This window comes from Scyliorhinus torazame, chromosome 3, assembly GCF_047496885.1.
Source record: "Scyliorhinus torazame isolate Kashiwa2021f chromosome 3, sScyTor2.1, whole genome shotgun sequence".
NCBI lineage: Eukaryota > Metazoa > Chordata > Chondrichthyes > Carcharhiniformes > Scyliorhinidae > Scyliorhinus > Scyliorhinus torazame.
In genome coordinates, this window is record NC_092709.1 from 19360508 (window position 1) to 19374669 (window position 14162).

General features: G+C 50.2%; 1 protein-coding gene across 1 annotated transcript in view; it reads right to left on the minus strand.

Moving 5' to 3' along the window:
- The window catches only part of ints12 (integrator complex subunit 12), a 30700-nt gene that overhangs the window by 11586 nt on the left and 4952 nt on the right, over positions 1-14162 (minus strand). The window contains exons 2-4 of the mRNA XM_072495369.1: positions 9867-10019; positions 9373-9554; positions 430-589 (exon numbers count right to left, since the gene is read on the minus strand). Coding sequence (XP_072351470.1) covers positions 430-589; positions 9373-9554; positions 9867-10019 — 495 coding nt within the window. The remainder of the gene's footprint in view (positions 1-429; positions 590-9372; positions 9555-9866; positions 10020-14162) is intronic.

Consider the following 14162-nt stretch of genomic DNA (forward strand, 5'->3'; position numbering starts at 1 on the left):
CGTGCAATAGTAAATGTCTTCAGCCATTGAAATATTTTACAACTTTTCTCGTTCACACCATTGATTATTTCGCTCAACCTACCACTCTATGCCCCACCATCACTATATTTTAGTCAAGTCAGTTATATTCAACGCTATCATCTTCTGTGATGCACCTGCTAAAGTCAACATCACCAAGCACGAGGGACGGCACGGTGGCACAGTGGTTAGCACTGCTGCCTCACGGCACCTGAGCCCGGGTTCGATCCCAGCCCAAAGTCACTGTCCGTGTGGAGTTTGCACATTCTCCCCCGTGTTTGCATGGGTCTCACCCCCACGACCCAAAGATTGGCCACGCTAAATTGCCCCTTAATTGGAAAAAATAATGTTTTTTAAATCACCGAGCACTCTGGTGCAGTTATATGCGCAAACTGGAAAAGAAACCCTTACCATTTTCTTCATCTGCCTTGTACAGCGAGCACAATACCAGACTAGCCGTGGGTCATTAACATCCTTGTCCGTCACTTGGGGTTTATGGCAGTCTTGGTGGTAAAGGTTGTGACATTCTTGACATTCAACCAGCTGATTGCCTGAAGTCACAGTCATCTGGCTATAAGTAAAGGATTAAACAGTTAACCAGTAATTATTAGTGCCATCAAAAACTTAAACTATCTTATCCTGTTAAACAATACACTGCATTATATCAATTTATTGTGCCCATTGCAATGCACAAGATTATTCCACAATAATGGCAAACTGAATGTCACAAATAAACTTGCTGTTATTACATAGCAGTCACTAATTCTTAGGTGGAATAAAGTGGAACACTGGCCTGCAGACTGGATTCATAAAATTGCTGGGAATTCTATTTCAGCTGTGAAAACCAGTATGGTGGAAGTGCTTGGGAATGTGTTTTAATTGAAGTTAAAAGCAAGAATGACTTGTCGCAGTGATTTGAAGACATTGAGCAATGTGAAATTTGATCCCCGATCATTTTTAAATGCTGTAAATCCTCTGCGTATCAAAATGGTATGAATTATCCGGCTGTTTTGTTAAGGCTGTCAAATGGTGATTTGTGCTGTGAGCGTGGTGCTGCAGCTGTCCCGTTTTGTTTAATCCATTTATTTCACAGCCGGCACAGAGAGAAAGACAAGCCCAAGCAACCAAGTCGGTAAAAATTCACTGCCCCACCCAACATCCCCTGGGGGCTTGCTCTATTGAACATTTTCTCAATTTTCATTTTCTTGTGGATTCCTTCATTGTCACCAACCCACTCAGGATTTTCAAAATGACATTCAAATATTTGTTTGGGAAGATTTTGAAACCAAGCCTTGTCATAAGGTTACTTCATAATTAACTATGGAATGCATCCAATGCTATCTACAGTTAAATAAGAAATGTACACTCTGTTGTTTAAAAGTCACATGAGTTGAATTAGAACACACACATATATGTAAATGTTTTTATTCAAGGTTTTTCCATAACTTTTTACAAAACACTACAATAGAAAATATAATGCAAAGATGGCAAAACACTGTGCCAACAAACCAACTTAACCCCCTAACCACCTAAGAATTTAATAAACAAAAACAAAGCAAAGTAGGGCATCCGCCCCTTACAAATAAAATGAAATCCCCCCCCCCCCCCCCCCCCCCCCCCGGGTTGCTGCTGCTGCTGACCTCCACCTAACACTCCGCGAGAAAGTCAAGGAACGGTTGCCATCGTCTGGAGAACCTCAGCACAGACCCTCGAAAGGCAAACTTTATCTTCTCCAACCTGCAAAACCCCGCCATGTCATTGACCCAAGCCTCCACGCTTGGGGGTTTCGCGTCTCTCCACATTAACAAGAGCCTTCTCCGGGCTACCAAGGAGGCAAAGGCCGGGACTCCGGCCTCTTTCGACGCCTGCACTCCCGGATCGTCCGATACCCCAAATATCGCTATCCCCCAGCTCGGTTTCACCCGAGTGTCCAAGACCTTGGACATAGCCTTTGCAAAGCCCTTCCAAAATTCCGTAAGTGCCGGGCATGTACAGAACATATGGGCATGGTTTGCTGGGCTCCCTGAACACCCAAAAAACCTACTCATTCTCGCCCTTGTCATATGCGCCTGGTGCAGCACTTTAAACTGAATCAGGCGAAGCCTGGCGCAAGATGAGGAGGAATTGATCTTGCCCAGGGCGTCAGCCCACAGGCCCTCATCCAGCTCCTCCCCTAGCTCCTCCTCCCACTTGCCCTTCAGTTCTTCCACCGAGGCCTTCCCCGCCTCCTGCAGCTCCTGGTATATATCCGATACTTTGCCATCCCCCACCCACATCCCCGAGACCACCCTGTCCTGTATCCTCCGGGCAGGCAGCAGCGGAAATTCCCCCACCTGTTTTTTCACAAATGCCCGAACCTGCATGTACCTAAAGGTGTTCCCCGGGGGGTAGCCCAAATTTCTCCTCCAGCGCCCTCAGACTGGCAAAAGTCCCATCGATAAACAAATCCCCCATCCTTCTGATTCCTGCCCTGTGCCAGCTTAGGAACCCACTGTCTATCCTACCTTGAACGAACCTGTGGTTGTTCCGTATCAGGGTCCAAACTGAGGCCCCTACCTCCCCTCTATGCCGTCTCTACTGCCCCCAAATCCTCAGTGTCGCCGCCACCACCAGGCTCGTGGTATACCGCGTCGGCGGAAGCGGCAACGGTGCCGTCATCAGTGCCCCCAAACTAGTATCTATACAGGACGCCGCCTCCAACCGTTTCCACGCCGCCCCCTCTCCCTCCATTCACGAATCATCGACACATTCGCTGCCCAGTAATAGCTGCACAGGTTCGGCAGCGCCAACTCACCCCCACCCACTGACTGCGCTCCAAAAACAGTCTCTTAACCCGCGGGGTCTTATTTGCCCACACAAATCCCGTGATACTCCTATTTACCCGCTTGAAAAAGGACTTGGGGATGAGAATGGGCAGGCACTGGAACACGAACAAGAACCTAGGGAGGACCGTCATCTTTACGGACTGCACCCTATCCGCCAGGGAGAGTGGTAACATATCCCACCTCCTAAAGTCCTCCTCCATCTGACCAGCCGCGCTAAGTTGAGCTTATGCAAGACCCCCCAGCTCTTGGCCACCTGGATGCCCAAGTACCGAAAGCTCCTCTCCACCATCTTGAGTGGTAGCTCCCCCAACCTCTTCTCCTGGCCCCTCACATGCACCACAAAAAGCTCGCTTTTTCCCACGTTTAGCTTGTATCCCGAAAAGTCTCCAAAATCCCTAAGAACCTGCATGACCTCCCCCATCCCCTCCATCGGATCCGCAATGTACAGAAGCAGGTCATCCGGATACAGCGACACACAGTGCTCTCCCCCCCGCCCCCCGGAACCAACCGCCTCCAGTTTCTGGACTCCCTCAACGCCATGGACAGTGGCTCAATCGCCAAGGCAAATAGCAGGGGGGACAAAGGGCACCCCTGCCTCGTTTTACAATATAACCTAAAGTACCCTGACCGCTGCCGGTTTGTCAAAACACTCGCTACCAGGGCCTGTTACAACAATTTGACCCACCCTATGAGTTCCTCCCCAAATCCAAATCTGCCTAACACCTCCCAGAGGTACTCCCACTCCACCCGATCGAAGGCCTTCTCCGCGTCCATTGTTACTATCACTTCTGCGTCCCCACCCTCCGAGGGCATCATGATCACATTCGTATTCAGCTGCCTGCCCTTCACAAACCCCGTCTGATCCTCATGAATTTACTCCCGGGACACAATCCTCAATCCCAGTGGCCAAGATCTTGGCCAACAGCTTGGCATCCACATTAAGGAGTGAAATCGGCCTATAGGAGCCGCATTGCAGCGGGTCCTTATCACACTTGAGGATAAGCGAGATCAGAGCCTGCGACATCTTCGGGGGAAGGATACCCTTTTCCTTAGCCTCGTTAAAAGTTCTCAACAACAGCGGGCCAACACATCCCAGAATTTCCTATAGAACTCTACGGGGAACCCATCTGGCCCCGGGGCCTTGCCCGCCTGCATACTCCCCAACCCGTTAACTAGCTCCTCCATCCCAATCGGGGCCCCCAGTCCCTCTATCCGCCCTTCCTCCACCTTTGGGAACCTCAGTTGGTCCAGGAACTGCCTCATCCCCTCCCCACCCTCCGGGGGTTCTGACTCATACAGCTTACCTCGTTTATTTTGGCTGGACTCCGCACCGTGTTCCCCCCCCCATCTCTAATTCCCCCAATCTCCCTAGCCGCCTCCCTCTTCCGCAGCTAATGCGCTAGCATCTGACTTGCCTTCTTCCCATACTCATACACTGCTCCCTGTACCTTCCTCAACTGGGCCTCAGCCTGGTTAGCAAGTCAAACTCCGTTTGGAGGCTCTGGCGTTCCTTCAGCAGCTCCTCCTCGGGTGATTCCGCATACCTCCTATCTACCCTCAGTATCTCTCCCTCTTTTCCCTGTGAGCCCTGATTGAGAGTAACTCTCCCGACCACTGCCTTCAGCGCCTCCCAGACCACACTCATCGACACCTCCCCATTATCATTGGCCTCCACATATCTTTGGATGCACTTCCGGACCCACCCACAGACCTCCTCGTCCGCCAGTAGTCCCACGTCCATTCGCCACAGCGGGCGTTGGCCTCACTCCTCCCCCACCCACCTGTCCACCCAGTGCGGGGCATAGTCCGAGATCGCAATGGCCGAATACTCCGCCCCCTCCACCCTTGAGATCAGCGCCCTGCTTAGCACAAAAAAATCTATTCCGCAAGTAAGCCTTGTGTACATGGGAGAAGAAGGAAAACTCCCTCACCCTTGGCCTGGCAAATCTCCACGGATCCACTCCCCCCATCTGGTCCATGAACCCCCTCAGGACCTTGGCCGCTGCCGGCCGCTTACCCGACCTCGACCTCGACCGGTCCAGAGTCGGGTCCAGGACCGTATTGAAGTCGTGTCCCCCCCCCCATTACCAAACTACATGGCTCCAGATCCAGAATCCGACTCAACATCCGCTTCATGAACCCCGCATCGTCCCAGTTCGAAGCATACACATTCACTAGCACCACCCGGGCCCCCTGCAGCCTGTCACTCACCATAACATGACCCCCCCTTATCCGCCACATAGCCATCTCCTTTTTTAGGCCAGCCACATCCCTGCGCCTCCCGCACCCTCCAGTCCCCCAGGCGGAGGCTCCCCGCCCCGACTCTCCCTTGTATCATCTATTCCCCCTCAATCAGCACAGCAGCATCCCAGTTCCCCCCCCCCCAACCCCCCTCTCTCCCGACCAAGCAACTGCTTAACCCCCCTACCCCCCCGCATTGCGCTCCCATAAGCCAGCTGACTCATGCTGACCCCGGCCACTCCCACCTCTGCCTCCAATCCACCATTGGGTTCCCCATCCAAATCTCCAGCCCCCCCCTCCTAAGTGGGGTAAAGAGAGCCCCCCCCCCCACATAAACCAATGCGGACCTCGAACACAGTACCGCCCCCCGTTTCAGGTACCACGCCCACCATTTCGCGGGAAAAAGCCGCGCTCCCTGCCTGGATCAACCCCATCCCCTATGACGCAGCTCCTCCCAACTACGACCTCGCCCCACTCCCCAAGGACCCCAGGCCACGGGGCCACCCAGACCCCAGAAAACACGGGGAAAAACCCCACCCAAACATCGCCCCATCCCCCTCACCCACAACCCTCAATACATACTGCAAACCATTAATTCGAGTCCAACTTCTCATTTTTGATGAAAGTCCACGCCTCATCCGGCGTATCAAAATAGTGGTGTTGGTCCTGGTATGTGACCCACAGCCTCACCGGCTGTAACAGCCTGAACTTCACCCCCTTCCTGTGGAGGACCGTCTTGGCCCGATTGAATCCTGCCCGCTTCTTGGCCAGCTCTGCATTCCAGTCCTGGTAAATCCGGATCTCGGTGTTCTCCCACCTGCTGCTCCGCTCCTTCTTCGCCCATCGCAGGACACTCTCCCTGTCGGTGAAGCGGTGGAACCTTACCACCATAGCCCTCGTGGCTCGTTCGCCCTTGGCTTCCTGGCCAGGACTCTGTGCGCCCCATCCAGCTCCAGGGACCTCGGCGCCCATCAGCGTACTCAGCATCGTGGCCACATACGCCCCAGCATCCGACCCCTCCACGCCCTCAGGGGGACCCAGAATCCGCAGGTTCTGCCTCCTTGACCTATTCTCCAGGTTCTCCAGCCATCTTTTGTGCAGCACCTCCTGCGCTTCCACTCCGCCAGGCCCAGAATCACGTCCTCATTCTTAGAGGCCTTCTGCTGCACCTCCTTTATTGCCGTCCCCTGCGTCTTCTGGGTCTCCACCAACCTTTTGATCGACGCCTTCATAGGGGCCAACATCTCCGCCTACAAGTCCGCAAAGCAGCTTCTCAAAAACTCCTACTGCTCCCGAGACCACAGGGCCCATGCTGCCTGATCCCCACCCGCCGCCATCTTGTTTTTTCGCGCCCGTTGTCCTCTCTTCTCTAAAGCCACTTTTTTGACCGCTCCGCTCCGGGTCCACTCCATACAGTGCTGGGGGACCCTCAGTGTTTCCTTCCCACACTGGGAATCGTCGTCCAAATGCTGCTGGAGCTCCTTAAAAGGGCCCAAAGGTCCGTTATCGCCAGGAGCTGCCGACCGTGCGACCTACCAAGGCATAGCCGCAACCGGAAGTCCTGCTCCACCATTCTATTAGGTCACGGCTGATCTGACTGTAACCTTAACCCCAAATTCCTGCCTACCCCCAATGACCTTTTACCCCCTTTGTTAATCAAGAATTTATCCAGCTCTGCCTTAAAAATATTCAAAGACTCGACTTCCACTGTCTTTTGAGGAATAGACTCACAGCCCTCAGAGAAAAATTCTCATCATGAGTGACCCCTTATTTTTATACAGTGACACCCAGTTCTAGATTCTCCAACAAGAGGACATATCCTCTCCTCTCCTGCCAAGGCCCCTCAGGATCTTAAAGGTTTCGGTCAAATTGACTTAGTACTTTTGGCTTCATTTCCCAAGTGTTTTGCATTCTCAATTGCTTCCTTTCAGAATTCAGTGGCAACGGTTAAGAAAGGAAAGTCATAGTTACCCTATACAGACTCTGTACACAGACCGACTCAGGAATACCTACAGTCAGGATGGATGTGGGCGACACTGAAATCATTAGGATTGCTCAGAGGAAGGACTTCTTGCCACGCCTCTTAACTTTCTGCTGTAACCTATGATTTCCACACCTAAAAACAAACCTACCTCTTCAATGTTTCCAACGTTTTTATCTCCAGTTCCTTAACTATCAGATAAATAGGGGAATCACAACATCACTCAATTGGCAAATGGATGCAATTAAAACATGACGTATTTACTGAACCAGCTTTCATTAGAAATTTGGACATTGGAATTTATGATGGAAATATGAAGAGCAAGGTCAGGACGTACAGATTTAAAATGAGGAATGAACCACCTCTGTGCACTTTAATCTAATTATCCCCCCACCCACTCTTTAATTTCACCTTATTCAAGCACTACATTTGGGGGTGGATTTTCTGCCGCAGGGTTCTGAGAGAATTGAGCATCGGGCTAAAAGAAAGGGATTGGCGCCCATTCCGATTCCCCGCCAACAGCAAGCTACACGCCCGGCACAGGTGGGAGGATACAAGTGGGTCATTTAGAACAGATCTGAAAGAGTTCTACAAAATTATGAGGGGCATAGACAGAGTGGATAGTCAGAGACTTTTTCCCAGGGTGGAGGGGTTAATTACTAGAGGGCATAGGTTTAAGGTGCGAGGGGCAAGGTTTAGAGGAGAGGTACGAGGCAAGTCTTTTACACAGGGTAGTGGGTGCCTGGAATATGCTGCTGGAGCAGGTGGTGGAAGCAGGGACGATAGTGACGTTTAAGGGGCATCTTGACAAATACATGAATAGGATGCGAATGGAGGGATACGGGCCCCGGAAGTGTAGAAGATCTTAGCTTAGACGGGCAGCATGGTCGGCGCAGGCTTGGAGGGCCGAAGGGCCTGTTCCTGTGCTGTACTTTTCTATGTTCTACAGCAGGCATTGTCAAATTCGGGGGCGCGACCGCGGGTAGGTCACGGACGGTTGTTGGGAGGGTCGCGGAGCCGTCCGTCGCGGCGCTCCTGTTCGCGAAAATCTGCGTCTAACAGCCGGCTGTTCATAACGCCGGCTGCAAGCGGCCTTCAAAATGGCCGCGAACATGTAAAAACAATGCGGCCGCACTGCGCATGTGCGCCGATGATCGGGCACGCATGCGCAGTGCGGCTGCTTTTTTTAAATAAACGGTCGCAGCTTTTTGTTTTACAAGTTCGGGGGGGGGGGGGGGGGGGGTTTATTCATTTGATTTTTCTTTTCTTCATTTCTTTTCTTCATTTTTTTTTACAACTTCGGGGGTTTTATTTGACAAAATGTTACAGGAAAAAAAATGCAGAACTTTGGACAGTTGGAGACTTTCCGTACTTTTCCATACTTTCCAACACCGGAAGGCTTCACCTTCATCCAACAGGTTCCATTGGAGGAGCGTGTACGAGGGCCAAAGGGACACAAAACCATTTCCTCTAATTTTGTCAGCAGCAAACAAGGCAAGAGAAAATGGTGGCTCGCGCAAGTCGACCGGCGTGGGTCGGGAAGGTCGGCCGGGTTGGGTCCCAAAGGTTGGCCGGCTGGTAAAAATGGGTCCCCGGAAAAAAAGTTTGAAGAACACTGTTCTATAGAACCCCTCCAGTGTATAAGGCCATTCAGCCCATCGAGTCTGCACCGACCCAATGAAACTCCCCTGCCCCATACCCATAACCCCACCTAACATGCATAGCTTTGGACACTAAGGGCCAATTTAGCATGGCCAATCCACCTAATCTGCACCTTGTTGAACTGCGGGAGGAAACCGGAGCACCCGGAGAAAACCCACGCAGACACAGGGAGTGTCAAAGTCCATTGGAAGGCCCCCCAAAGTCCATTGGAGGGCCCCCTTCCCGCACAAGTTTCCTGCTGTGAAAAAGAGGAAGTCCAAAGTTGGGCGTCTGATGGGTGGGGGGTGATCTTTGTTGGAGGTGGGGTTGGGTCACTCTTGTTGGGAGTGGGTCTGGTTGGGTCACTCTCATGAGTGCATGCTGTGGGAGTGTTTCCCATAATTCCATGAGGGCCCTAACCTGTGTTTGGGGGGGGCTGCTGCGGGAGCTCAGTATCCAGCCGACCGTTCATCCCCACCTGCATACATTTACATGGCAAGGGTGAAGGAATCGCTGCTGGGCGCCGCTCCTAGTGCCAGTGCGGTCCAGGAGCAATTCTACTCCGGAGGGCGATCCTAGACTCCTGAACGGAGAATCCAGCTCTTGATCTTGGAATATGTGCAAAGGTCCAGGTGATCGATCCGTAAAAATACTAATCTCTCATACCGACACACGACACATGCCAGTCCCATTTCCATGGCAAAATCCTCTGCGCTCTCGAAGCCGGGTAGGTCAGGCAACGGCAGCTCTTTGCTGGACTGAACAGTGATGGGAGACGATCGATTCTCTGTTTTCTCCAGCCTGGCTTTTTTCTGGGGGTCAATTCCCTCCAGGGAATCTAGTTTAACCTTAAAAAAATTGGAAAGATCCACAGGGTTAGCGAAGTGTTATAAATTAATTTAAGACAAAGAACACTACCATAAATGTTTATATTACTTGTTTTAGGGAAAAAGACAGACCAGACAATTTAAGATTGAATCACATTACAACTGATCTTGGTACCTTTGAACTATTTTAAGGACAAAATTGGACATTTGTTCACATACTTGCAAGATGAAATTTCAGTTTTACAGTTCCAATTCATTGTCAATAATCTAAACTCCCTTGTGTACAATAATAGTTTTTGTCTATAAAGATCCTTGGAGAACTAATCTTCTTACCTTTTCAGCTGGTCTCTTCTCAGTTTCCTTCTTGGTTTTTTCACTGGTGCTGGATTTGCCATTGTTGCCCGATGACAGGGATGAAGGCACTTTGGACTCCTGCTTTGTAGAACTGGATTTGGAGCTGGAAACCACCTTTGCCGTTTCAACTTCCTAGGCAAAGAATATACGCCAATGTAAATATGATTTCTGAACGAAGGTAAATCAGTTGGCCACAACAATAACAACTGTTACTTATGTAACATCCATGGACGTAGCAACAAGTATGTGTGGTTTCCTGTAACACAAACTGATTTATACGAGATACTTTGACTGAAATCCTTACCATGCCTTTGACTTGGCACCTCACAGAAGAATTAGCGAACAAAATTTGGCACAGAGCCACTCAGGTAGATACAGGACACCTGAGCAAAAGCTTGGCCAAAGGAACAGATTTTCCAGAATGTATTTTAAAGGAGACAAGAGAGCTAGAGGGGGAGAGAGGGCTAAAAACCTTGGAAGCTGAAGGCTGCCAATGGTTGAGTGCTTAACGACAAGCCAATGCAGGTCAGCAAGCTCAGAGGAGACGGGTGAATTGGATGGAACAGGGTTTTGGAACTTGGTTTATGGAGGGTAGAATGTGGGACACTGGCCAGGAGTGTTCTTGAATAATCAAGTCAGGAAATAACAAAGGCATGGATGAGGATTTCAGTAATGGATAGGTTGAGGCAAATGTTGTGGAGGTTAAATAGGTGGTTTTCGCGATGGTGCTGGTGTGCAGTTGGAAGCTCATCTTCTGATCAGATAGAACACCAAAATTGTGAATAGGCTGGTTTAACGTCAGACAGTTGCCGGGGGAGTGATTCAGTTAGCAAATAGAGTTTTTGGTGGGGTCAAGACTTGGGTCCTTCCACATTAATTTTGGAAGAAACTTCTGTTCATCCAATACTGGAGGTGGCCAAGCAGTGTGCTAATTTAGAGATATCCAGGATCCCCAACAGATACCACAATGATATAGCTAGATATAGCACTCGGGGAGAATGGGATCAAAGGCTATGGGGAGAAAGGAGGAGTAGGCTATCGAGTTGGATGATCAGCCATGACCGTGATGAATGGCGGAGCAGGCTCAAAGGGCCAAATGGCTTCCTCCTGCTCCTATCTTCTATGTATGTATGTATCTATGATGGCAGAAATCAATGGCACAGTCAAAGTATCTCATATAAATCAGGTTGTGTTACAGGAAACCACACTAACTTGTTGCTACGTCCAGACAAATATCTCTTGTCATGCTAGGGCAAATTACACCGGACAACAGAAAATCAAGGTACACTATTTGGAGTATTTGCCATCTGTGGTAATTCTAATCCAGTTGAGAACTGTTGGTAGGGGGAGGCGAGTCAGTTACACACAGAATTCTAGTCAATAGTATTGCCATCAGGCTTGTACTGCATATGGAGAGATACAGAGGGCGCAATTCTCCCATCGGGAGACTAAGTCCTGACGCCGGAGTGAAAACCAGAGTGTTTCACTCCGGCGCCGGAGGCCGCTCCCAGCCCCCTATTCTCCCACCCCCGGGGGGGCTAGGAACGGCGGCGGGTCATTTACGCGCGCCGGGCCACGGTGCTGTGTAAATGACACGGCCGGCACCGCGTAAATGACGTCACCCGCGCATGCGCAGGTTGACCGGTGCCAGCCCGCGCATGCGCGGTTGCCGTCCTCCCCGCAGCCGCCCCGCAACAAGATGTTGGATGGATCTTGCGGGGCGGCGGAGGAAAGGAGGTCCTCCTTCAGAGAGGCCGGCCTTCCGATCGGTGGGCACCAATCGCGGGCCAGACCCCTTTTGAGGCCCCTCCCGCTGCAGGAACACCCCCTCCCCCCCTCCACAGGCCGCCCCCCCCTCACAGCGCTCCCGCCTGTTCCCGCCGGCAGCAACCAGGTGTGGACGGCACTGGCGGGAACCTGTCGTGTTGGGCAGGCCACTCGGCCCATCCGGGCCGGAGAATCGCTGCTCGCCCATTACAAACAGCAAGCCGCGATTCTCCCAGGGGCCAGCCGTGATTCTCGCCGCGCCAGTTTGGAGGGGGTGGGAGAATCGCGTGCGGGTGCCGGGGCGGCGTGGCGGGACTCGCGCAGCGCCCCTGCGATTCTCCCACCCGACGTTGGGGGGGGGGGAGAGAATTCCACCCAGAGAGTGGGGTGAAGTGAGGGGGTGGAAATCACATTTAAATCAGTATGCTTTACAATTGTGCCAATGCTTTTTGTTGTTCCTTCGCCATTGATCCTGGCAGAAATAGCAGACCCCACTGTGTCTTCATTGTAATTTTCATGATGCTGCATTAAAAAGGCTTATGGAAAGGTTACCTTTTTCTCAATGGTGTTGGAATTCAAACAAGGAAGTGATGCTTTTGTGTACAGAACTTTGGACAAATCCCAGTTGGAGTGCTGTGTCCAGTTTTGGACACTGAACCTCACATAATAGGGAAATGGTAGGGTAGATACAGCAAAAATCTTACAGCTGATGGGGCAATCCAGATGAGAGGCAGTGTTATAATTAAGGCTAAGCCAATTAGGAGTGAATTCAGGAAGCACTTTTTCCACAAAAAGGGTTGTGGAGACTGGAATTCGCTTCTCAAAAATGCTGTGGTTGCTGAATTATTTGAAATTTTCAAGACGAAGCATAAATTAACCATATTAAAAGATATGATGTGGAGATGCCGGCGTTAGACTGGGGTGAGCACAGTAAGAAGTCTTACAACACCAGGTTAAAGTCCAACAGGTTTGTTTCAAATCACTAGCTGGAGCAGTGCTCTGCAAGCTAGTGCTCCAAAAGCTAGTGATTTGAAACAAACCTGTTGGACTTTAACCTGGTGTTGCAAGATTTCTTACTGTAAAAGATACAGGACAGCCATACAATTGAATGGCAAAATAGATTTGTGGCACTGAACTATCAGCAGCTTGGGTTTCACAATTAAAACTTGTTGCTCAAAAACCAAACATACAGGAGTTGTAGCATAGCTATTCCCTTCTGAAACACATTCATTTGTTGCGCCCTTATAATGTTGCGATTCAGGATCACACAATCAACTTGCTGGCCTGTAAGTTCTTTGTTAGGAGAGCTTTGAGATATGTTAATAAGGTGCCAACAATCACAATAAGACAGCAATGAATTCTGTTTTTCTAGTTTGCCACATAAACAAGCTGTTACTCACAGCAAGGGGAGGGGGGGGGGGGGGAGGGAGAGAGAGAGAGAGAGAGAGAGAAGGGGGGAAGGTAACTTAGATCAGAGTGGCAACCAGATGTAAATAGTTCAATAGTTCCAGAGTAACAATACATTATTCTCGGTGAAAGAATGTCAAGGCAGAATGTGCATTTATATCGCACTTTCGCAACCTCTCAGGGTGCCCCAAAGTGTAGTCATTGTTTTTGTGCGGGCAAATGTGCCAGCCAGTTTGAGTACAGTATTGTCCTACAAACAGCAATGAGATAAAATACCCGTTAATTGACTTTTAGTGGGAGTGGGTCAGTAGTCTGGCCAGAATACGGTTCCTCTTAAAGGAACATTCTAAAGACATTGAACAGTCAAACATGGCCTCAAGTTTAAATTCTCAACCAAAAAAAGGGCCCTCTGTGGAGAAGCGAGCATTGTTTTTTAATATTTCTGGCATCTATGGTGGCGGTCCGTGAAACATGATTGTGGGGGCTGCGCTCATGTGTGTGGTTACTTATTTAATTAGACAGTTGGGATGTAAGATTTATAGCATCAAAGTGTCTATGAGTGAATGACAGGCACTTGAAGTGAATCGAGTCAAGCTGGATGTTCTACAGGTAAATACGATATGGGTAGAAATGTGAATTAGGCGACTACAATTTGCATACTGCCACAACCGGTCCACAGCAGATGCCATCTTCCTGGCCCTACACATCCCTGGAGCATCTCGACATCAAGGACTCCTAAATTAGACTCCTATTCATTGACTACAGCTCCACCTTCAACACCATAATCCCAGCCAAGCTCATATCCAAACTCCAAAACCTAGGACTTGGCTCCTCCCTCTGCATTTGAATGCTCGACTTCCTGACTCGTAAACAAAAATCGGTAAGGATAAACAACACCTCCTCCACGATAGTCCTCAATACCGGGGCCCCTCAAGGTGGTGTACTTAGCCCCCTACTATACTCATTATACACACATGGCTGTGTGGCAAAATTCAGCTCCAACTCCATCTACACGTTTGCTGATAACACAACCGGAATGGGTCGGATCACAAACATCAATGATTCAGAGTACAGAACGGAGATAGAGAGGCTAGTGGCATG